Genomic DNA, 25,290 nt, shown 5'->3' with positions numbered 1-25,290 from the left:
ACACATCTCGTGAGAGTCAATCATCAGTTCCTATAAGTCTTAACATGGTCCAGCCAAAAACCAAAAACTCAAAATACTTCCCTGCAGTCACCCTTATCGCTCCCATTGACCACCATATAAAAGACGAGAAAATTGAGTCAATGTGTCAAAATATTATTGAGGATTTGTCTACTTATGGAGTATGTGTTCTAGATAAATTTTTAGGTGATGAGGAAGGCAGCCAAATTTTGGCGGAGGTATTAAATATTAAAGAAAAAGGAGCACTTAGAGATGGTCAGTTGGTGTCAACCAAAGGTAAAGGAAAAGAGGAGTTAAAAACAATTAGAAGTGATCAAATTTGTTGGGTGCATGGGAAGGAAAAAGAGTGTGAACATATTGGATATTTAATTGGAAGGGTGGATGCATTAATTACTAGGGCAAATAGAATGGTAAACAATGGAAAATTAGGACAATATAATATAACTGGAAGGACGAAAGTAAGTTTTTAAAAGTTATTTTCTATTTATTTTATTTTTACTAAGGAATAAAAGAAAAAAATAATACATTAATTTGCCTAAGAAAATAGGCTTGAACAGATTAAAGCTAACCTAATAAATATAGATCATATTATAAAATTTAGAAAAATCTAGTTAAAATAGTCCAAAAACTTTTACTTAAAATGCTCCAAGCAACACTCAATTTTTGTTGTATGTCATGAAAGGCTTTCAGATATCAGTTTCCGGGCAATCCAAGATGGATTTATCACTGGTTTGTCCTGGGCGATCGTTGTCCAGTTGAGGGTTGAAAATTTGATTTTGTAAATTAAGGTTGTAGCATTGTAGGATTTCAAATTTATTGATTTAACCAATATTTTACATTCTTGAGGGACTTCCATCAAGTAAGAATCATTGAGTAGCTAATTGGAGTGGCTGTTCAGAGTGGCCACAGTTGCATTAGCATAGCAACTGGCTAGGCTGGATTTCCAGATATTTTTCATCTTCATGAATCTTGATAATATTTTAGTATGGATTTTCAAGGAGTTAAATTCATCAATTAATAAAAGACCAGTCATCAGTTACTAGTTGGGCTGTAATTAACTTGAAAATGTTGTTATTTAGGTCGTTGAACTAGACGTTAGTTCCATAGACGCCCCCTGGTCCATGTGTAATAATAGAGGTTATTCTATTCTCAATAATGTGAATTATTTCTTTCTTTTTTATTTTTGAATTTTTGATGTCTAATTTACTCTTTTCTAAGAAATTTTTGTAGATTGTTTGTCGAGTTTTTTATAAATTAAGGCACGTATTTGATCGGTTAAATATTTTTTAGGATGGTTGGCTTAATCAATAATTCTTTGATTTAATTCAATAGAATTTTGCTCACTTTTTTCATATAAAAGAGAGTTTTATTTTGGGGTTATGTATAATAATAATAAATGACTTTTAATTAAACTCTGCTAATAGCAGCCAAAGCTGTTTGCTTAACCGAGCATACAGAATGCAGCAATACATAATATTATAAATGACATGGTATAAACAGCCCTAATTAGTAACAATAATTATGATAATGAGAAATTCACAAAATTTAATCCAAATATATTTAAAAGTTCACAACCCTGGTATAGAACTATATTTGCTCAGCATAAACCCTTTTATGTTTTTCGTAAAACTTGACAAATTTGAAGTTTATTATGCAACAAATTGTGACATACTTTTGAAGCAAGAAATGAAAAGCTACGTCGAAACATAGCTGTGCGATGCTTTGGTATATTTAAAAGGGTATTTTGACGTGTGATACGATCATGAGTGGAGCATCTAAAAGTTAAACGATCTCCGTTCGATAAAGTTAAAGTGTACCGTCTCTCGAGTCTCTCTCTTTTTTTTTGATATTACATGCAAAATTTATTAATTGCATCCTAAATAAACCCCAAATACCAAATTTTAATCAAATAGGAAGAAAGTTTTGATAGTCATGTGACCTTAAAACTGAATATTTTAAAAATTTATAGAAAAACAAAAATTTCTACTAAATAAACCCCAAATACCAAATTTCAATCAATTCGACCAATCAGACAAATAGCAAAAAAGTTATGATGGTCACGTAACTCTAAAATCTGTAATTTAAAAAAATTAAATAATTATATGCTCAACAAATCTGTGTGCATATAATTATTTAATTTTTAAAAAGTGCTAAACTGCATAACTTAACAACCAAATAACTATTAAATTTTTCCATATCATAAAACTCACCAAACACCTAAATCCAAATTTTAAATTAAATAGACCAATGCAATCCACGGTGTATAAATGCCATTAATTTTAAATTAATAAAAAGTGCCAATTTGTTTTTGAGCCACCCGAGTTGGCCTTGAAATGTGTGGAAAATACGACATTTTTCGCAGACGTCAAACACTGCTGAATTTTCCTGGCCGCAATATACGATTTCCCCAAATGATATTCACATATTCGGAAAGCTCAGAGTTTTTCTGATTAGACGGTACCTTTAATTGATAGGTTCCGGGTAGGTTTCATTGAAAATTTAACGAAACTGTGACACCCTTCCGAAAAATAACATGCCGAGATACCTGCTGTTGGCGGCCATATTGGATCATTTCACGCTTGTGGTGACGTTTAACGAAAAAATCGGAGAAAATTGACTTGTTTGAGAAAAATGCATTTTTTTTGGTACTTCTAATGTACCTGGAATTCTGAAATTTTAGTATGTAATGTAAAACAAAATTTGGAATCTTACAGATGATGTTTCATTTTCCAATAGTGTATAGGGACGCCGCAAATGTTAATTATACGTAAATATTTGGTTTATTATAGTATTTAATTCCCTGAAAGATAAATCGTCCAGGTGGCGCCACTAGAAAGTTAATAAATAAAATATGGTTTTTGGGTCGGATGAGAAAAGTTAATTAGCTGGCCCTGTATAGTTCACAAAAATTTCGTTTATATGGCATTTGAAAGAGAAATAATGAAGCTTTGTTTTAATTTTTTTTTCCTGAAATAAGTACCTTTAGCGAAAAACTGAAAATGCCATAACTCATTAAAAAAAAAATTTAAAAAAAACCTCCAAATATGTCATTTTATCTATAAAACTAAGCATTTTTGCCGAAACACTTTTTTTATTCAAATTATAATTTTGCTTCTGAAGCAGTTTGAATTTTTTTTTATAATCTTTTCACTAGGCACAAATTCTTTTGCCCTCGTCATGAGATATGATGTCAAGAGCCTATCTTACTGTGGTCATAGTTGATTTTACTCTCATTGATTTTTACGCCTATTATTTTCCGCTGCAGATTCAATTTTTAAAAATTCATTTTTAACACTTCTTTCACAGTTGAGTTTGCAACGATGTCTATAGTCTTATGGTTGAAATCTTTGGTGTGACACTCAAATTACGAGACAGTTTTACCACTAAACACAACTCTTTATTTTATTCTCGACACATGTTTTGCTAACTACATTAGCATCTTTGAGAGAAGATTAAAACTAAACTAAAACCACTAACAAGTGGCTTTATATACTAAAGATGTAACTAATAAAGTCAAAAACGTAATTGACTATAAGGGATTGGGCCTTTATTACTGTTAACAATTTTTTTTTATTTTTGATTATTGGTGAACTTTTGTATGCATCTAATTTTCTATTGTTATGAATTGGTTTGACTTATTAACTTGCATATTTCTGCACAGTATCCATATTTGATCTATGATACATGTTCTTTAAATCTGACATTAATTCTTTCTCTCTTTTCTTTTGGTGTGTCCTACGTGTCTAAAATGTAAATGTATGTCTAATATGTCTTAAATTTCAATTTTATCTTTTGGGTTTCCTAAAAGATTTCATAAGTTGACCGAATTTTGATAGACCGTTCTTAGACAAGTATTTAAAAACCCTATCAATGCCTTTGGTAGAAATAGGATCATATGGTATTGCAATTTTTGCATTTAACTCAAGAATCATACTTTACTTTGCTATTAACGTACTGCAGCAGCATTCTCGTTTTCTCGTAGGTACCAGATAACCGAAGCTATTCTTGATGACAAAAAAGTTACATATGCCTGCGTTCCCACTACTTATTCTAGTTTATATCTAAAATAAGCTAACACTGTTTTGACCCTATATGGTCTCCTAAACATACAATATAATTCAACAAAATCACCTACAATTAAAGATTTTCTTTTTCCTTTATTCGTACTAAATACTTACTTATATTTTTACTGGCTTTTTGTTTTATATCTATAAAGAAGTATTCGTATTATAATCGTCTAAAAATTAATATGTTAAACCGTTTAATTGCAATGAGTGAATTTTAGCATAGCTGGTCTGTCGGTCCAAAGCCGGTGGTTTTGCAATTAACTATTTAACTATTTTAAATTCAGGTCAATGTGTTTTATTAAAAACTAAGCCATCGAACGCTGGATTACAGAACTGCAATTTTAGAAAAACTTAGTATAAACTATTGAAAATACGAAGCTTTATTGTAGGATTTTTGGGAATTGGCAAATAAATTAGCGCAGAAATTTTAGCAGTATTAGGGCAAATCTCGACACCTCAAAAAAAATACCCTACGTACTGGACTTCAATTTTAGGAAATGTAAATTTTCTTAAATTAAATGAAAATCCGGTATATTTTCAAGCCGGTAAAACAATTTCCGAACGGTATAGCCCTTCAGAAATTCAAGCAGATGGAACCTGTATATCACCGATATAGATAACTGCAAAGGTTGTTTCGTAATCTCCAAGAGCTTTATCAATAGCAATTTGATAAACTGAAGGATCATTGGCAAGTCCAAATGGCATAGTTACAAAAGCCATTCTCTTAGTACTTTTCTGACTGACAGGTATTTGGTAAAAAAGGCATGTCAAGAGTCAAAAAATAAAAATTACCATTAGGGCGATTAATTTGGTCACTTATTATTGGTAATGGATACTTACCTGAAATACTATTTCGATTGAGCTCACGAACGTCGTTGCACATTCTATCAGAGCCGTCTTCCTTTTTCACCCATATGATAAAAGTTTCATAAGGAGAGTAGCTGGTCACCAGAGTCGAATAATATTGGCTTTTAATAATGCTAAAATCTTAGAAAGAACAAGTGCATCCTCAACAGGTGCCAAGCGATAAGGTCTAAGTTGATCATATTTCTATCAGAATCTTAGAACATTGAAAGACTAGAATTGGCATTGCGAATAACAGTTTATTTATTGTTAAAATAATAACCACAATATTAAGTCTTTAGAATAAGATGCTGATCATTAGGTGATTCCAGTGGCGGCTTTTGGGGTAGACCCACAGTGCCATGACTCTACCTAATAAACGTCGAAAATAAAAAAAAAAATTATTTTTTAAATTTTACTTCAGTCCAAAAAAATATCTGTGTATTAATATTTAATACCAATTATAAAATTGAAGCCAGTGCAAGATTCCGCAAATTTCGCTAATGCGAAATAGAAGACGTAGTTGTCGCGCCAGGCCCCGTATCGATGCGTGTTACATCGAATAATCACAGCAGATGTCTTTGAAACAATGTGGTAAAGCTACGGCAAATTAAATAATTTTGGGCCGGGCTCCAAACCAATAGAATCTTTTCTAGCAAAACGTGCGTGATATTGTTTGTTTTGATTATTCATCGGGCGTTCGCGGTTCCGTAGAGATCTTTTATTTTATTTGGCTGGCGTTTTCGGCTTTGTTGGTGTTTTTTATTTTTAATGAATATTAAAAACATTGAATAAAATTAGTTTTTTAAAAGCAAATCCATTTTCCACTTTATTATTGGAACAAAAAGTAGAAATAAAGGAGTTAGGGCGACCGTTGCCCGATTTAAATATAGAAAATTTTTTTTGAGTTATTAAAAACAATAAAATTACTTATTTGTGTACCTTACTGTAAATATGGAAAACTGTATGTTGCCTGTGACCTGAAGCACAGATGTAAATAGCTCACTATGCGGAGCTATTTACATCTGTGCCTGAAGTATTGACATTTCCACGTAGTTTTTGTTCATTCCTTAAATTTCAGAATTTTTTAAATGTATATTTTTATCTACAAAAAAAAATAGAAAACTTATTGCGTTATAATTTTGATAATAAAATGTAATCATTTCGATCACTCGTTCGGTCATGATAAAATTAGATCAAGGTTTGGCCCTACCTCCCTGAACTGTCAGGAGCGCCACTGGGTGATTCTACCATAAAAAATTAAACTTGTGTACTAAATCTACATTTTTGAGCCATAACTGCCAACAAGCTAAATATGTTTGTAAAAATATTATGTACTCAAATGGTTTTACTTAAACTAAAAATTATACTTAAAATCTCTATTAATTTTAGGATAAATTAGATTTCTTGGCTTTTTGTTCAAGTTATTAGTAAATACCTTTTTTTTAATTCTTGTTGAGATTGCTTTAGATATTTTGTTAAATTTGGTACCCACCTGACAGAAACACTTTTGTTGAAAACTAATTTTCTACTTTAACCAGTTGCCTCTACATAAACACGATATCTGAGATTGTGCGCCACTGTCATTGAGATGAATTTTATATTAAAAGTTGCGATTTATTGCATGGAGTATCTAGTATAACTTAAAGAAGTAGTTAGCCTCTCATATAGTAATTTTCTAGGTTTTTAAGAAAATTAAAGTAGTTTTCTAAATGTAAACCAAAATAAACACAAAAAATAATATAAATTAAAAAAATAAGTTTCTTTGTAGGATGCTATGCATATGCCATGCGTTTTTGCCAATTCACCTAATATATTTTTTCCTATCGTAAAAATTATTATTCCTTAAGCCCAAACACCTATTTTGTCGCTCATGAAATACTTTTTCTTTTGGTCGACGCGGAAATCCCGCAGGTTTAGATAGAATTCCCGAATTTTATCGGGTGAGTGTCGAATTTCAAAGAAGCCAGGGAAGCCTGCGATCCACAAGGGTATCTACAGTCTTAGGATTAATTCTTTTATGCTAAATTTGAAGGAAGACACGGAAATTAACGCTACAAAAGCTAAAAATTAAAAGCTCACAATTTAAAATTGTTAGAATCTATGAATGAGCATGAAAAACAAAATTCCACTACTTCTCATGAAGACATTGAACCAGTATGAGCTAAATTGCTGTTAAGAAAAAAATTTTTTTAATTGTTTGTTGTTTAATCAAAGAAATTTTATGTTTTTCTATTGTTTTTATATCTTTTATATATGAAAAACGCTGTTGTTTCTTCTCATAATTTCGTGTATAATTTCACAATCTTTAAATGTATCTGATTTTTAAATCTTGAAACGGAAATAAATCTTTATTAGGGGGCATGATTAAGTTAGAGGAGATACTGTTTAAAATTAGTTTGGTTAATACAGGTCCCAAAAAACCATGATACATAATTTGTTTTTTTTTAAATGGAATCACATATTTTTTTTCGAAATGGGAGTCTCATTTGACTCTCTCTTTAACTAACAAATTATTTTACCCTAAAATGCGACGTTGCCTAGTTATTAACAATTAAAAGACATTTTTAAGACAGTCAATGTTTCACTTAAATTATATTTACCACCGATGTTTTTTATTTTTTTAAAAAATGTATGTAGACTTCTTGGCTAAGTTGATTTTATCTTTCGAAATTCCAAAATTTATTTTTTTTTATACGGGGTGATAAAAATCGTTCCTCAAATAATGATATTTTCAATTCAATTTTGCGCTATTTTATTAAATGGAACACCCTGTATCTAGTAACTTGTTTTGATAGAACATTCTTTTATCTTTAATTTGATACCAATAAATTTGCCACTATCTCTGTTTTCTCAAAATTTGTTCTTAAGGGAAAATTACATATTTTTTTCATGGGCATTACAACGTTTAATTTTACTTAAGAATTATGAGAGCACACTGGAAGTGTAGAGTACAAAAAGCAAACTAGAACAGAAACAGTTTTAAATGAAATCAAATTGGCATTTACCAAGTCGGTTGTAGAAAATCCAAAATTTAGTGTAAGACAAACACGAACTTACAAATACAGAAATAATCCGTAGGCAAATGCCAAAAGAAAAATAAATATCACTCCCATCAAGTTCAATTACCTCAAATATTCACCAAAGACATTAACAACATTAATTAGAAACATTAGAAATAAGTTTTATAACAAAAATTGCTCAAAATGTCTACCGTTTTGCTTCAAACACAAATTAGCTCGACACAATTAGCTAAACACAAATACGCTCCACCATATCATCCCTAGTAGATTTCTACACTTTTTTAATAACTAACCTAACCTTCCAATTCATTTATTACCAAATTAGTGTATGATATATTCCGTGACATTTGCACTGAAGTGAACTGGTGCACCATTCAATTCTCTTAAGAAATTAAAAAAAAACTTCTCCTGTTGCACGATTTTCAAAAAAGTATGGACCAGTAACACAATTATGTACTATTGCACCTTAAACATTGATGCTCCATCTGTGTTGAAAATTATTGATTCAAATTATCAAATCAAATTTTATTATTTATTTTTAATTATTATTTATTATATTTTTTTAGATTAAATCTCGATGGGGCTTTTCTGTGTCGTAAAAATGAAAGTTATGTCGGTTAACAAAATCACTTGTGGGGAATGTACATTCATCCTTGAAAGGTACACATTAAAAAATCTTGCTTGATTGTGTGCCCATTGACAAAAAGTTATTCTTTTTTCAACATCATTTTTGGCAAGTCCTTGATGTAACTGCGCATTATAGGCATTATATTTGTTTTTCTTGCGACATTTTTTTCACGAACGATTTCGATATTTTTTACTTAGTTGAAATTTAAGAACTTTAACTAGGTGTTGCAACGACCAACATGGTGATTACCAATTGGTTTTCTTCATTTAAAACTGTTTTCGTTCTAGTTTGCATTTTGTACTCTACGCTTCCGGTACCTTCGAATCGTTCTTTTAATTTTGTCAACACTCATCATCAGCATGTCAGTTATTACGAATTTTTCCTAATAAACCCTCGAACCAAAAAAAAATTGTTCCCAAGGCATTCACCGGTAATGTAAATCATATTTACTAATTCTCGCTGAGAGTAATTCATTTTGACACAAATTTACTTAACATGAATGTTAAGTATCCATTATAATTCGTCACAAAACAAAGAATAAATGAATTATGGCCAACTTTTTACTTGTAAGAAAAAAATTCTTATTTTTAAATGAGCTAAGCATCAGGGATTAATATTACCTGTCTCTACTACTATCAATAGTAGTAGAGACACTATTGATAGTCTCTACTATTTATTTTATTAAGGTTATTACAACTATTCACTTTTTTCTCACTAAAACTTGTTCGAAATAGAATTGAACAGAGTGACAAAGCGCTTGACATTCTGATTCCATAGAATATCTTTTAATTGTTTTCCATCGTAATGCCTATGAAAAATATGTGTCACTTTTCCCTTAACAACAAATTTTGAAAAAACGGTTAGAGATAAAGGCAAACTTGTTGGTATCAAATTGAAGATTAAAGAGTACTGTATCAAAACGCGTTACTAGACAGAGGGTGTACTATTTAAAAAATAGCCTAAAATTGAATTAAAAATGTCATTATTTGAGTAACGATTTTGATCACCCTATAAAAAAAAATTAATTTTGGAATTTCGAAAGATAAAATGAACTTAGCCAAGGACTCTACATAGATGTTTTAAAAAGATAAAAAACTTTGGTGGTAAATATTAATATTAAGGTGAAACATTGATTTTTGTGAAAAATTCTTTATAACTAGGCAACGTCACATTTTAGGGTAAAACTGCTTTAAGGTTAAAGAGAAAGTCAAACGGGACTCCCATTTCGGAAAAATAATACAGGAGGTTCCACGCTTTTTTGGGACATCCTGTATCAACCAAATTTTAAAAAGTAGCTCTCTAACTTAATTAATATTCCCCCTATTAAAAATTTCTTCCGTTTCAAGGTTTACCGCCATCGAGCACCGCGATATTAAATGGACACCCTGTGTATGTGTATACCCATAAAAGTAAAACTTGAGGACAAGTCTTATTTAAGCCAAATTTCACATAGAATCTCTAAGTTGAACTTGCTTTGCTGCCCTTATATATATACAGCCATAAGATTTTCTCAGTCGTTATACATGATCCGACAGCGTGTGCGGTAAGTCACGTAGTCCTGATTATTATTATTAGTACGTGGGGCTAGCCAAGAGTTTATTTGCGTTTTTAATAGATTCGTTGACTTATATACAGTTATTAGAACCTGCATTATTTTGAGATCTGATGATTTCAAATCATTAGTAAGAGATTTCTTTCATTTTTATAGTAAAGTTAAAAAATATGTACAATAATTAATTTACTTAAAATCGTTTTAATGAAATAAAATCCTAATATTGACTATGGTTTTTCCCAGGTAACGGTTATTCATTATGTTTATTAAATTTATTCATTCAGCGAAAAAACTTCATTGATATCGATTATTTTGGATTATCATATTTTTTTTTTAATCTTATCTGGTCGAATTTCTTTTGTCACGTATGCCAAATCAATCTTTTTATCTCTGCATTAAAATAATGTTTTTCTCGTGGTGATAAACTAGGTTAAACTAAATATTTCTGTTTTATTGTTTGTTAAGTCCAATTGATACGTTTGTTAGAAATATGTTTCTAGCGACATATTTTTTTTTTCGGAATTGATTTTTTTTTGGTTGGTGTATACGTAATTTAAGCGAGGCAGACGCATTTTATCTCTTATGTGCATTTACGCATTTTATTTCTTTTACAATTATTTATTTAAAAAAAAAGTCCGTATTTAAAAAAAAAGTTGATAGCCGTTGCCAAGATATCAAATGTCATAAAAGAAATCAAAGGTGAAGTTTTGTAAAGCACAAAAAATTATAAAACTTTGTAATTAAAAGTAATTTTCTAAAATCAATAGTTTTAGAAATAATAATTAAAATAAAATTTGGCATTTTTCATAAATCACCCTGTAACTCACGAACAAAAAAACTTTTTGCAACGCTGTAAAAGAATTTAGAATAAGCATCAAAATTGACAATTTTTTTCTAATTTAACCGCCCTGGTATCTCCTATAGTTTTGGAAATAGCAATAGTCACACATGGCAAATAGGACACCCTGCATATTATTACATTTTTGAATTCTACATCAAAATCTAAATACTTTTTATCTATAATGTCCTATATCTAAGTCCTACTATTTTCAACAGATTTAGGTTTTTGTGTTAAAAATTGTAAATCCTACAATACTTATCAATTTTTACCTTTTAAATTGTCTTCATAACATTTTAAGGCGACGATCATTTCTTATGGAATAATAAACATTAAATTGAAAAAAATTCGTTTATTTCGATGGATAAAAACCTAATACAACTTCTAAACATTGAAATGAGCAATAGAAGTAAAAGCAAATACTAAAACTAAATATCAAAAGTATATGTAAGAAACCTTGATATTTCAAATTCAAATATTTATTACAAAATAAAAATGAAAAGACTCAAAAAGTACAACACTTGGGACACTTTCAAGAAGCCATGCAATAAACAAATGTCATTTATATAAGAAAACCTCCTTTTAGGTCATATAGCTTTTAAAACCTAAAAGTAATCATAATATAGTTTTATAAGAAATAACTCGTATCGTATCACTACTATAATATGTGGGGATTTAGAGACGGCAGTAATAATAGGGCCTACTTCAGAAGTATCTAAAAAGTTATTTATCCCAATTAAAAGTGACCCTCTGTATTGTCCAATTTTTTATACAAAGCAATGTTTATATATATAGAGGATATATCGAGCGTCCCGAAAAATGTAGTAAATCTCTCAGATTGAGATTTTATTTTCTAAAAAAATAATATGGAACTTTCCTAAAAAGAAATCGGCTTTTCTTGAATAACTCTTGAAGTACTTGGTATAATTTAATAAATATTTACATGATCAACACTACTAAGGACCTCTTAAAATGGAATCCTTAAAAAATATTCACCTTGTTTATTTTACCAGGGGCGGACTAGGTTGTACATTATAATACTTAAATTTTTAATACCTGTATGCTGAAGAAGAAGTAATAAATATGAATAGCTGTGAACCTTAAACTAAAAAAAAAAATAAGTACTGTTTTATTTTAGTTAAAAAGAACCATGATTTTTTTCAGCGATGTGACAGTTACTCAATCAACAGAGAAGTTCCATTTTAATTTGTTAATCCGAAAAAGTACATGTTTTTAAAAATGCAGTGTGGTTCTTAAAAAAAAACAATCTGGAAAAGAATGTAAACGAAAATGTGTTTACATCTTTTTATCAGCATTTTTTGTTTTTCTAACCGCACCATTTTTGCAAACGTTTCTATAGTACACAATAAACAAATACCTAGCTTTCAAAACTTGCCATCTTTCACGTTGTTAATGTATTGATCCTTTATTTCGATAATAATTTATTGATTTTTGGATTTCTTGATAAATTTAATTTGAATTAAGTCGAAATATTGAATTCACGTTTATTGAGTATGCAGATATGCATCTTATGGTTAGTTTTGCATCTTGCAATGTATTGTAAGTAGAAAGGTTGGATGAAGAAAGATTTCCTAATCGCACTATTCCAAATCATAAGACATTTCAACGACTTCAACTTACTTTATTGTAATTTTAAGAAGTTTTGGGAAATGGAAAAAAAGTACTTTTTTGGTCAGAGAACAGCAGTACATACGGTACAATTAGAAGACAAAATATACTTCTTCAACAAGCCCTCGAAAATGAGACGCTCAGCTTAATACACTTATAATACATAAAGTACTTCAAGAGCAGCTGTTATACCCATATCTTCTACAAAAAGTGTATGAACTAACTTCTGAAGATTTTCCTCATAAAATGCAGTTCGGGAACTCGCTATTAGATAAGCAGCAAACTAATCCAAACTTCATTAGCATTATTCTTTTTACCGATGAAGCAGGGTTTAACAAAAATATTATCGTGAATTTACATACCTCGCTGAATGGTGTTTGAATGGAGAAATTTATTTGGAGTTCCTTCAGAACAATCTTCTGGATTTAATAAAGGATTTCAGTGTTGCTGTAAGGAACCACCTGAATAATGTTGAGATAGGTAGAAGCATTGCCTGGCCGATTTGACGCCATTGGATTTTGATTTAGGGAGTTACCTCAAAACCTTGGTGTACTCAACTCCTGTCGATACTCGGGAGGAACTTTAATAGAGAATCAGGATTCTTCGTGATGTGATAAGGAACAATCCAGGGTTGTTGTGGCGAGTACAGCAGTCCACGATTCGTCGTACCCGCCAGTGTATCAGAAGTCACAAAGCCTAAGTTGAACCTACTTTGGATCAACTTAGGTATAATAGCTAATAGCTTTGGATGAAGTTTTTAATTAATTGTTACCTTCTTTATTTATTACATTATTTTTTCAGGTTGTTTTTTCGTTTCAAGCAAAATTTAGGTTTAAATTTTTTAAACAATTTCGTTAAGGCGTCTTTCTAAGAACCACACTGCATTTTTAAAAACATGTATTTTTTCAGATTAACCAACGTAAAATAGAACTTATAAGTTTGATTGAAAAAGCTGAGGTCTTAATATTTGTAGGTTATTATAAGGAATCCTAAGCATTTAGGTTATTAAATATAGAGATAGGATGTATGTATGTGTAGTATGGTGTTTTCGGAAAGAAATATATGCGTCGAGAAAAAGAAATGGAAAAAATTAGTTCACCTAAAAATATAATAAGAACTGGTTGAATTTCAGCTTATAATTAATAGATAATTAATAGATGTGGTTCTTTGTTGCCAAGATTCATTTTAGCCTTTTAACACTAAACAAAACTAAATAGAAACAAACGAAGTCGAATAAACATTTTGAAAAAGTTTTTGTTTTTTAAATACTTTATTTTTTTACATTCGGTCCAAAGCCATAATTTTAAAGAGAATGCTCCAAATTATTTTTTTAATAACTTCGTCAAAAATTTTAATGTTCAGTTTTTTCAGCCTCTACCTTCACCTATGCCACCCCTTTTTCATCATATTATTTCATATTACCATTTACTTACTTAAAAATCCGCAAGCCGCCACTGATGCAAAAAACATAATTGTATATCTCTATCATTAACCAAAGTTTATAGGGGAAGTACATAGCGTGTCAAGAAACAGTTTAGTTTAAAACAGGTAAAACATTGATACAAAATACGCTTTTGTAAAGACTTGTATTTTCCAACGGAAGATATGAACTTAAGATATTTTCAAAACCAGTAAATAGAATACTTGAGTTTTGAGAGGTATGTTTAACTAATTGAAAAGTAAGTTTAGTTCGGCGGAATTTTAGATTATAAGATTCAGCAATAATTATTTTTTAATTACTTACATAACGGGTTTGCATGCTGCATCTTATACAGGGTGACAATTTAAAAACTTGAAATGGTCACATATATTAGGAACGAAAAACTGAATTAAAAAAACGCTGAAAACGGTTTCTATTAAACGAATGGGGATAAAAAACAAGCATATTATCTCACGCTTATCTGTAACCCTGTGGACAGACTGAGTGCACCCCTAAAATCTTAAATGGAAAGGGGGGCAAGTTATACATAACCTTGAAGCTCTTATAAAATGCTTTCCAATAATACCATAGACGGCCACATTTCAGAAAATGCTTCTTTGTTGATCAGGTAGAACAATAAATAAAAACACTATTTTGAACAAATTTTGATTATGAGTTATTTTAATGTTGAAAATGATTTCCGTTATTTGAAGATAATAATAAAGCCTACTTTCAAATTCTTAATACATATAAGTATAGGGATTCTACTATAATCTATAACTAAACGTCGTTAATCATCTTAGAATAACCGTCTTTAATTGATGCGAGCGTCTGAACTTAAAATCGTCTTTCATCTGTACTTATTCTCGCACTGCTGCTGGTGGTTTTTCTTCCTCCAGCGCCGGCAATAGATCGATCGACCCCAGGAAATTTTAGCACAGGGAGTATATTTTAGTTGTCGTCTTTTAATTAATGTTTCCCACATACGTTTATAAATTGTCACCCTGTATATATAAGTTATGGGTTCGGGTAACTTATTGAAAATATATTATAAGCATTTCTACTAAAGTTTGTATGGATTTTGTAGCTTTTTGTTTTTCAGTCTGTAAGTTTATGATGAAAAATCTGAATGATGAAGAAGTGATGATAAAAAATCCAACCTCCACTGTTGGGTAAAAACTTTATTAAGAAAAAATTGCATTTTTTTTTAAAGAAACTATTTATATATATTAATCTGCCCTATAAAAAAATGACTTTTTACAATGACTCAATGAATATTCCATATAATATTCCACTTTTAAAAATTTCTATTATACATTCAGGGGAAAATTTGTAGGTGTACTGGTTTGGAGCTGTACAGGTCGTAATTTATAACCTTTTATGTCGATTTTTTGTGTTTATGTTTATTTCAGTTTGTAGATATGTTATAGATGTTGTTAAAATATGAATTTATACTCAAATAAAAAAAAAAAACTAATTTTTTTTTTCATTTGAATATAAATTTTTGGAATTGTATTCTATTTTTTACCGATAGTATTAACTATAACATTATATATAACATATAACATAACTAATAAATTATTTATTGAAATATAGCACAAAAAATATGAAATAAGAAAATTCATTAAATTGTAATTAGTTTTGTTTTTATATGTTTAAAATCCATTTTAAAATTAATTAATGAAAACTCTTGAAATCATGATCTTCATCAACCAGTGGTCAGATCAAAATTTTTTGGTAAATTATATAATCTAAAAATGTTATTCTTTACAAAACTAAAATTTTGAAACTAAATAAAATAAAAAGTCTATAGTACAAAAATCCAATTATCCTTAGATCAATGTACCGGGTGACCCAATAAAACTGAGATATGGCCGAGGATATCTCGGGAACCGTTCGTCGTATGACTTAAGGTAAAAAAAATATTGGGTAAATGGGTCATGAAGAATCGCTGGAGAATATTTTTAAGATGTTAAAGAGGTTATGATGAGTGTAAAAAATGTATATAATCCGAACATTCATGTAGCCCCAAAGGGACTAAACACATCCTAAACTTGTATTAATCAATTTAATATTTATTATAGGTATACTTGAGGGTATATTATAGTTAGTTTACTGAATTCTTTGTATGATATGGTCTACGCCTCTAAGAAGAACCCTTTTTTAATGAAGCCCATGAAAGGAAAAAAAATATCTAATGGCGACCCAGGTATTCAAAATGGCCTCCATTATTTCGGATGCACATCTGAAAACTGCTAATGAGTTGAAGTAGTCTCACTTATAGCTCTTGGGATGTTCCAGATGGCATTTCTAATTCTTACAATTATATCCTCGCGGAAAGTTGGCCTTGTTGCAAAGACTATATCCTTAATCCTTCCCCAGAGATACAAATCAAATTTTTTGTCATTGGTGTGATTTAATTGAAACCTGGTGTTTAGAGTAATTTATTTAAGATACAATTAATGAATTTTAATAGAATTTTGACATAACCAGATTTTCTGAGAATGTTTCTAGTAAATGTTAGTAGTTAAGTTGTTAGTAGTGTGATTCTTTATGACCGATTTACCTAATAATTTTTTTTACCCCTAAGCCATACGACGAACAATTCTCGAGATATGGCCGAGGAACAGTCTTATGGGGTCACCCGGTATATTAAAAATTTAAGTGCAATTAATTTTGAAAATCTGTTTCTTTGACACAATGGATATCCATCAAAATTATCGCTTTAATAATATGACGAAGTGAAGCAAAAGACGAAGTAAAGTAGGCATTTATTATAATGAAAATGTTTATTAATTCGTTTCAGCAAAATTTGTTCTGCGTCTTTGCTAGTTAATTTGCCTCTTTAACACTGAAAAATAAATATTTGGTATCTGTTTTTACAACTTTTACTAATGCTCATAACTCTTAATTTAATACATATATACATAGTTATGTTAAAAAAAAAAGTAAAAAATGTAAAGAAAAAGAACAAACATTAAAATTAAAAGAAATTATAATTTAAATTTACACACTTACGTCAGTAAGTAGAACGGATGATCAGCTAGCATAGTCCTTTAATGACCTGTTGAAAGACCTTTAGAACTTTCAAGATGGTTTAGCAGTAGGCTGTATATATATTAATATTACTCATTTAGAGCCTTCCACGATAAATGAGTGATATTAATATATATATATATATATATATATATATATATATATTTATATTTATATATTATATATTTATATATTTATATCCCCATACTGTATGGGGACCCTAAGTGAAATACATTCGCTAGCGCTGTTGGAAAAAAAAGTGTCAGAAAAACGCTAAAGCAAGTCTACTAAGATTTTTTATCGTCTTTAAATATCATTAAAAAAATTTTAACTTCTCCGAAAAGGTAAAACCGAAGCCTCCTTACTTTTTTTAAATGGGATGATGCCACTTGTGGCACCTTAATGGAAAGTCAGTCAAAACGGAAATTGACGGTGTACGTCTCTTTGAAACAAATTAATTCTTAAGTAAATTTAAAAAAATCTTGTATAGAGGTATGAAAATTAAAAACAAAAGTTCAATTTTTTGTTTAATAAAAAAACGTACAAACAGGTTTTTGTGAAATAAATCAAATTAAAGAATGGGAAGGTGTTAAAAATTGTTGAATTAGTATTAGAAAAGTGTTCTTTGGTACAGTAAGTACCCAGTATTTATTAATTAGTATTTATTTAGCTCGTAAAATAATATTTAGCTCGTTAAATGCCGTACTTAACAGAAGGTTTAAAAATCGAAATACTAATGATGATTAGGGTGTGTAAACCGGATGAGAACTCAAAATAAAGTTGTGGCGCTATTCCGAGAAACTCATCCTAATTTGCTTCCACTGAGTCAAAGTACCGTGAGTAAAATTGAGGAGCAATTAGAACTCATAGACAGAACCATCGAGCGAGGATACAAATCTAGATATTATACCTATTATTCCGGCAAGGCAAGTAGCTCGGGAGTACGATGTATGTCACAAAATAGTTTTATAAATCTCTAAAAGTCAGCAGGAAAAAGATCTTTTAAAATGAAGCAGGTGCAGGAGCTGCTAGAGGACGATCCTGATCGTAGGTGAGAATTTTGCAAAGCCATGAAGAATTTGCTTGATAAGGAACAAATAATTTCAGACTGTTACTTTCAGACGAAGCCACTAATGTCTTATTAATATAGAGTCTTAATAATACAATGAATGTCTTAATAATAGAGAGTAGATGCTAATGCCGTTTTAAAGTTAATGCCAAAATCTTATCATTAATCCGATGAAATGACGGTCGGTTTCTAAAAAGTGAAGCGCAGGCTGCAAATCGCCAATAAGTGATGAAAATACTTAGAATGCGTCTACTGAATAATGGTATATTACTAATTTGGCATTAATTTGTGCTGTCTTTCATAACAATACATAAAATTCGATTTTTCTCGGATGCCAACAAAGATAAAGAAATATTTTAAAATTCATTTTTTTTTTAATATTATTATGCACAGTAACAGTACAGTTCCAAATTTCATATTTAGAAAGATAAATGACCCGAATAATTGCCGTGGTGCAATAGGCGCGGGGGCAGAGGGTGAATCAGACCCGCAGCTGCGACCCTGGGGTTCCCGTTCTAGTTCACCCGCGGTGTGTTAGTAAGTGTGCAAGTATCTAAAAAATCTACAAGCTGAAAAATTGCATAGTTACTACGAGCTTATTTCGGAAAGGATACCAAGAGGGTTTGGATGAGTATAGAGGTGAAAAATCGCGTTAAGGACGAAGTGAGAAGAAACAAAAGAGCTAGCTGGCAAATATTCTGTAGTGTACTCGAAACAATGTCTGATTCCCCCAGCCTGGTCAAACTTCTTGACTCGGATAGAAGACGTCAAATAGGCTCTTTAAAGGTAGGCGAAAGCACTAAAGAAGATACACTAAATTATCTCGTGCAAGTCAAGCAAAAGGGCAAGTACTTAGTCGTCTTAGGCAAATACTTAGGCTGGACAGCAAGCTAACGTGTAGTAAATACGTCACTTAGTATAACGTAGTCCACAAAGAAATTGTCATTTTGTCGCACTTTCAAAGAGTAGTCGGTAGGAAGCTCAAAGGGTAGGTAATAGGAAGTGGCGTATGAAGCCCAATATCCTACACTAGCTACCTACTCCTGTGATGAGACCTAAAGTAATTTGTGGCTCGGTGGTCTGGTGGATGGATCTCGAGGTGTTCGATCCTGGACAACTGGGCATGGGAAAAGACTATTGAAAATTGGAGTATAAACAGTGGCTGCCGGCAGATCAAAGAGCCGCTATTAAATTCAACTAAAGCTAGGATAGCATGGCTGCTGTCCTCTCACAGAGGGATTATAGCAGATCTGACCGGAGTCATAACAGGTCACTGTAGATTCAACCGACATCTGCTTATCTTAGGTGTGCTGGTCAGTCCGCTGTGCGCTAGTTGTAACTTGGCGTAGGAAACGGCATATTATTTTATAGGAGAATGCCAACGATGGAGTAGGATAAAGGAAATAAACCATGGGTTCCTCCTTCCTGCCACAAGAGAAACCAAATGACCTTAACTGGGAAGGCCTGCGTTCCTTCATTACGAGGACTGGTCGTCTGTTTGGGGAGACTAGGGAGGGTGATCAGCGGTAATGACGAAATTTCGGGAGTTGGCGAAAAAGGACTTTTAAGCCTACCCGCTGTGTCCTCCTCCCCCATTACTACAAGCTAATTTGCCATATACGAAGTCCACCTAATCGTTCTAGGACAAATTCTCACAAATTTAGATTCTTGTAAATTTAGAGTCTTGTTGAATTATGGTATTTAAATCCTACTTGATTAATTAGGTTCTATCTTGGACAACTTGTACAGGTGTTGGAAGGATAAAAGTGGCTTTTAGACTGATAAGATAAAGACCATTTTGTTATCACCGGTAAGAAAGATCAGCTATGCATTTGCTAGCTTGACAAAGATAGATTTTGACCCAGACAATTGCCGATATATCATCAGAAAATAAGGTGATACAATTCGATGTGACAAATATGATTCAAGCTATAGGCAGATCCTCTTACACTATCAAAGTTTTAGTAAGATCAAAAAAATACCGGCAGTTATCAATTTTAAACGAAAATTGAAGATGATTGCATCTGCAGTTCAGCTCTAAAACCAAACTGATAGCATAACAAAATGTTTAAATCGACTTATGCGAGAAATAAAGTATTTTTTATAGGCCTATAATTATCACCGAAACTTGTATTTCCATTTTTGTGCATAGGTACAATAATTGCTTTTTGAAAATATCCATATTGAAAAGATAAATCAATGAGATTGCTCAATGGAGGAAGAATATGCATAACAAATTACAAGGAACATGATCTGCTACACTTAAGCTTTTGCATAAGACCGATTTTATAAGCTTAACTATTTCGCTTTCGGTCATAGTAAAGAAGAATATACTTAGAGCGAGCGAGACTACTGTCGGGCATTTTTATGGTTGCATATGCACCAAAATTATCTATAAACTTTGTCAGCGAGTCAAAAAAAAAGCCATTAAATTTATTTGCTATTTTCTTACCACCAGTATTATCTATTCCATTATCTGTGATTAGGTCAGGAACTGAATTTGACCTGCGGCCTAAATAGTTATTATATTGCTGAGATCCCAAGAGACACGAGTTTTATTAGAAGAATCAAATTCTTTGCGAAATATAATTTGTCGTTATATTTGTCCGGCGTATCTTCAAACCTACAAAACCGTTTCAAGTCTTAAACGTCGATTTTTTGAGAAAATGTGAGAAATGTACTTTTGTTAAATGGAATCTCTTATATATTTTTAGATAAATCAAAAGAAAATAATTTTCCTAATCAAAAAAATGTGCAGGGTGGCCAGATAAGAATGCAAAGTGCTGTATTTTGGAAACTATTCGTCGTAGAGACTTAAACTTCGAAAATTTTATGACTAAAGTGGCTAAAAGAATACCGTGGAAAATATTTTCAGATTTCCAACATGGTCGCCAGGGGGCGTAACCGCCATATTAAACTTTTTAAGTGATTTTTCACTGAAATCTACCCAGTAAATGTTACGAAAAAATATTAACACTTTGTGACGAAAATTAAAATAAAGGCGGTGGGGGTAATTCAATGTTTTTTTAAATAAACAACTGTAACTCCTAAACGACTGAACGGATTTTAAGAAACTTGGTCTAGTTGAAAAAAACATTTATTGCTCCATCAAATCCGTCTTATCTGTGATATGTCTAGTTCTTAGTAATTAGAGCGCGTTTTTTGATCTAATAACAGAAAATTGCAAAATTGTCTAAAAAAATGTATGCAATAATATGACTTTTTTTCAGAAAAATGATAGCTAAGTAGGCCAGTGAAAACCGTATCTCAATATCTTATTCGTAGCCTGAAATATCGAAAAAAGAATATTTAGTTATATAATTTTAATAAGACGCTATTACACCGATATTTATTGTTATTTATTTGTCTTTTTGCAAGGTTCAATGATAAAATGTCTTAATTTAATAATTTTTAAATATTCTTTGTTCAATGATTTTAAAATAAAACTAATGCCTCCTTAAATGCTCGAACTGTCTTCCATCAAATTTAATACATTGTTGGAGCCGCCTATGCGTGGACATTACAGCAGCTTTAATTTCTGCTCTTGACAGGCGGTGTAGCTTCTTGTATTCGTATTTTCATGTCGTCTCTAGTTGTTGGTTGAATTTGGTTAACAATATCTTTCAACCGACCCTATAGGTAGAAGTCCAAACAAGTGAGGTCTGGGGATCGGGGTGGCCAAGGAAATAGACTTCCTCGCCCAATCTACCTCTGTTGAAATCTTAAATCTACATGTTCTCGCATATTTCTTGAGAAATGTGCTGGGCAACCGTCTAGTTGCAAAAACATATTTTGTCGTAATTGCAGGGGTATATCTTCTAATAAAAGAGGCAATTGGTTCACCAGAAAATCAAGAAATACAGCACCTTTTAGTGGTTGATCAAAGAAATAGGGACCTATAATAGTTTCGACCAGAATGCGATACCACACGTTGAGACTCCAATGGCCTTGATGTTGGGACCTCCCGCAACCAGCGAGGATTGTTGTCATAATGCATATTATGCAAATTAATGTTCCATCACTCCTAAAAGTGGCCTCATCTGCCCAAAGAATTTCGGATAAAAATTCTCTATTTTCCCTAATGCTGCCCAACGACAATAACAATAATCCAATGACAATAATCTAACCGTCGGTCAAAGTCTCCGTGATTCAAGGCTTGATGTAAAAGCATATGATATGGGCGCAGTCTAAAAATTTGAAAAAAACACATTGCGAAATATGTAAAGTAGTATTTGTTCTGACATAAAAATGTACCTGTGATCCTTTAAAATGTTTAGAATAGTAGTACGTGAAATACCCAACGCGTGAGACATTGCTCTCGTACTAACGTGGGGATTGAATTCCACGCATGCTATGACAATAATATTGTCTTCCCTTGTTCTAGCCGAGTGCCTTCGTAGCTGAGGTCAAAAGCTGCCAGTATTACGCAAATATCGCACTAAACGCGGAAAAAATCTCGCATCGCGTGAACACTGATTTGGATATCTAGCTCTGTATACCCTTTGAGCCAATTCCGCATTTTGAAGACATTCAAAATATACCGCAATCATATCGACAGCTTCATTATTTGAAAAAGGCATTTTAATAGTTTTAACGCTCTACTTATGTGTGCAACGAACACAAATTGGACTGCCTAATTTTAATATTTGTTAACAAGTTGATTTTAGGCATTTGTTTTTTCCTCCATAGCCTCTTCAATATTCTGCCTACCTTGCACTTGCATTTTATAGCATTGATTATTATGCCCCTACGCGTTTTTTTTTTTTAATTTTTTGAACAAAAAATATTTTAATTATTTTAAAATTATTAAATTAAGACATTTTATCATTGAACCTTAAAAAGACAAATAAATAACAATAAATATCGGTGTAATAGCGTCTTATTAAAATTATATGGTAACTAAATATTTTTTCTTCGAAATTTGAGGCTACAAATAAGATAAAGAGATACGGTTTTCACTGGCCTATTTAGCTATCATTTTATTTTAGTAGATACGTCACAAAGTGTTAAACAAAAATTACTTGAGTAGAGCTGAGCTTTAAAAAGCATATATTTTTTCGTAACATTTACTGGGTAGATTTCAGTGAAAAATCACTTAAAAAGTTTCAAGATGGCGGTTACGCCCCCTGGCGACCATCTTGAAAATGTAAAAATATTTTCGACGGTATTCCTTTGGCCACTTTAGTTTAAATTTTTTACCGCAAGTCTCTACGACGAATAGTTTCCAAAATACAGCACTTTACATTCTTATTTGGCCATCCTGTACTTAAACTAATAGCCTAAATCTAAAAGTAACAAAGTTATAGCGATATTAATAATTTTGCCACATTTAAAATTTGTGAATTATTTTGATTTTTGTAGAAATATACAGGAGATTCCATATAATAATTTTCACATTTTCTCAAAAACTGAAATGCTAATAAAAAATATGCATAAACAGTGTGTCCCAGGATGAGCGAATTTATATGTAAAAATGACAAAAAATTTTGTAGTTGAAATTTGACCGTTTGTCATCCAGCTCTGCTTGATTAAAAAACAAAATTTGGCATATTTTTATAATCAAGCATGCCTTGATACGAGCATTTTAAAAATATGAGTAGGTAAAGTAGTATTTCTAGGCATGATATAAAAAAAAGTTTATAAGAAAAAGTTGTTTAGAATACAAAATTATGCCCAAATACCGAATTTCATAACTATAGACCTACTTTGATTTTTACGTTTTGTATACCAATTATTTTTTTTATTCATATTTAATTATTAGAGAAAAACTAACTAATTAATTTATCTAATAGTTAAATCACTGATCTTAGAGTTACAAACCATCCTTAAAAATATGTTTGGAATAAAATGTACATAGTACGTCTAATTTAACAAGAAAATTTATTTTATTTACTTATTTGAAATTTATTTAATGTAGCTACTCTACTCCATTATCGTTTTTCAAAATTTTTCAGTATCTTTCCTAAACATTTTAAAAAAATTTCAAATTTCTTCAATGGAAATTGAATTACAGGCATCTCCAATTCTTTGTTTTAGTAATTCCCTGTCATTTGGTAATGGCTCGTAATAAACAATTTGCTTGAGCCGGCCACATAAAAAGGAATCAGAAATGGTTAAATCAGGTGACCTTGGCGGCCATATCTTCCAATCCATTGATTCGGAAAAGTTCTATTCAACCATTCTGCTACTCGAATAGTGGAGTGCGCTGGACAGCCGTAGTGTTGAAAATAAAGATTTATTATTTGATTAACTCGTAAAGGTTCTAAGTATTCTTCAAAAAATTTTTCGCAAAACGAATAAAGCACTGATATAAAAGTTTAAATTGTGTATCAGAGAATGGCTCTGGATTCATAATAATTGCTTTTGAAAATCACTTTTCAAATGTTCTTATTGTTTTAATAATAGTGTTAAAAGCTATTTCTTATTAATTAGTCTTTGAGTTTATTTAAATAAACACTTTAATGTTTTGAAGCTTTTGTAGTAGCAATTAATAAAATCAAATTAAAAGTTAGGTTTATTTTTTCTAGGCAATGGTGGCTTGTTATCCCGGGTCTGGCACTCATTACGTGAAACACGTCGATAATCCAAATAGGGATGGACGGTGCATTACAGCTATTTACTATCTCAATATGGATTGGAATGTGGAACGATCTGGAGGTTTACTGAGGATATTTCCTGAAGGCTTTCCTATAGTAAGTGGCACTTTTATTTTAGTTTTCTTCTGCGCCACTAGTGTTATTTTAAAATCGACATTGCATATTACACATACCATTACTTATTCTTTTTGGGGGTTGGTAGCTTGGTAGAAAGAGCTAATTGACCTAATAATATATCACCAGTGGTGGCCTTTAATAAAAGATATTTTTATGTCCTGGCTGTTACATTTTTGGTGTTTAGATGACACTCCTAATGTTGCGCTCGAGTCGTAGTCACCTCGACGTTTATACAGCATTGTCCTAGATTACAACGATCCACAACGTTGTGGATCGTTGTAATCTAGTAACAATAAAAAACGGAGCAGTATTCTTTCTTTTAAATAAACCATATATCCAGGGTGTCTCACTTAAGTTCAACAATATTAATAATGGTTACAAGCCTATATATTGGTTGTTTGTTGAGTTATAATTTTTTTTCATTTTTGGAAGAAGGCTACTCTCACGAGATGTG

General features: G+C 31.2%; 1 protein-coding gene across 1 annotated transcript; it reads left to right on the top strand.

Annotated features, from left to right (window-relative positions):
* Nucleotides 1–23: 23 nt before the first annotated feature.
* LOC126749872 (egl nine homolog 1-like) lies at nt 24–24,944 on the top strand. Its single transcript, XM_050459490.1, has 2 exons — nt 24–476; nt 24,651–24,944. Exons 1-2 carry the CDS (start codon nt 45–47, stop codon nt 24,927–24,929), a joined length of 711 nt encoding a protein of 236 aa, XP_050315447.1. The 5' UTR covers nt 24–44; the 3' UTR covers nt 24,930–24,944.
* Nucleotides 24,945–25,290: the final 346 nt, after the last annotated feature.

This window comes from Anthonomus grandis, unplaced genomic scaffold (genome assembly GCF_022605725.1).
Source record: "Anthonomus grandis grandis unplaced genomic scaffold, icAntGran1.3 ctg00000870.1, whole genome shotgun sequence".
Lineage (NCBI taxonomy): Eukaryota > Metazoa > Arthropoda > Insecta > Coleoptera > Curculionidae > Anthonomus > Anthonomus grandis.
Note: the sequence above shows the minus strand (reverse complement) of the source record. Positions and strands in the feature narration are given on the sequence as shown.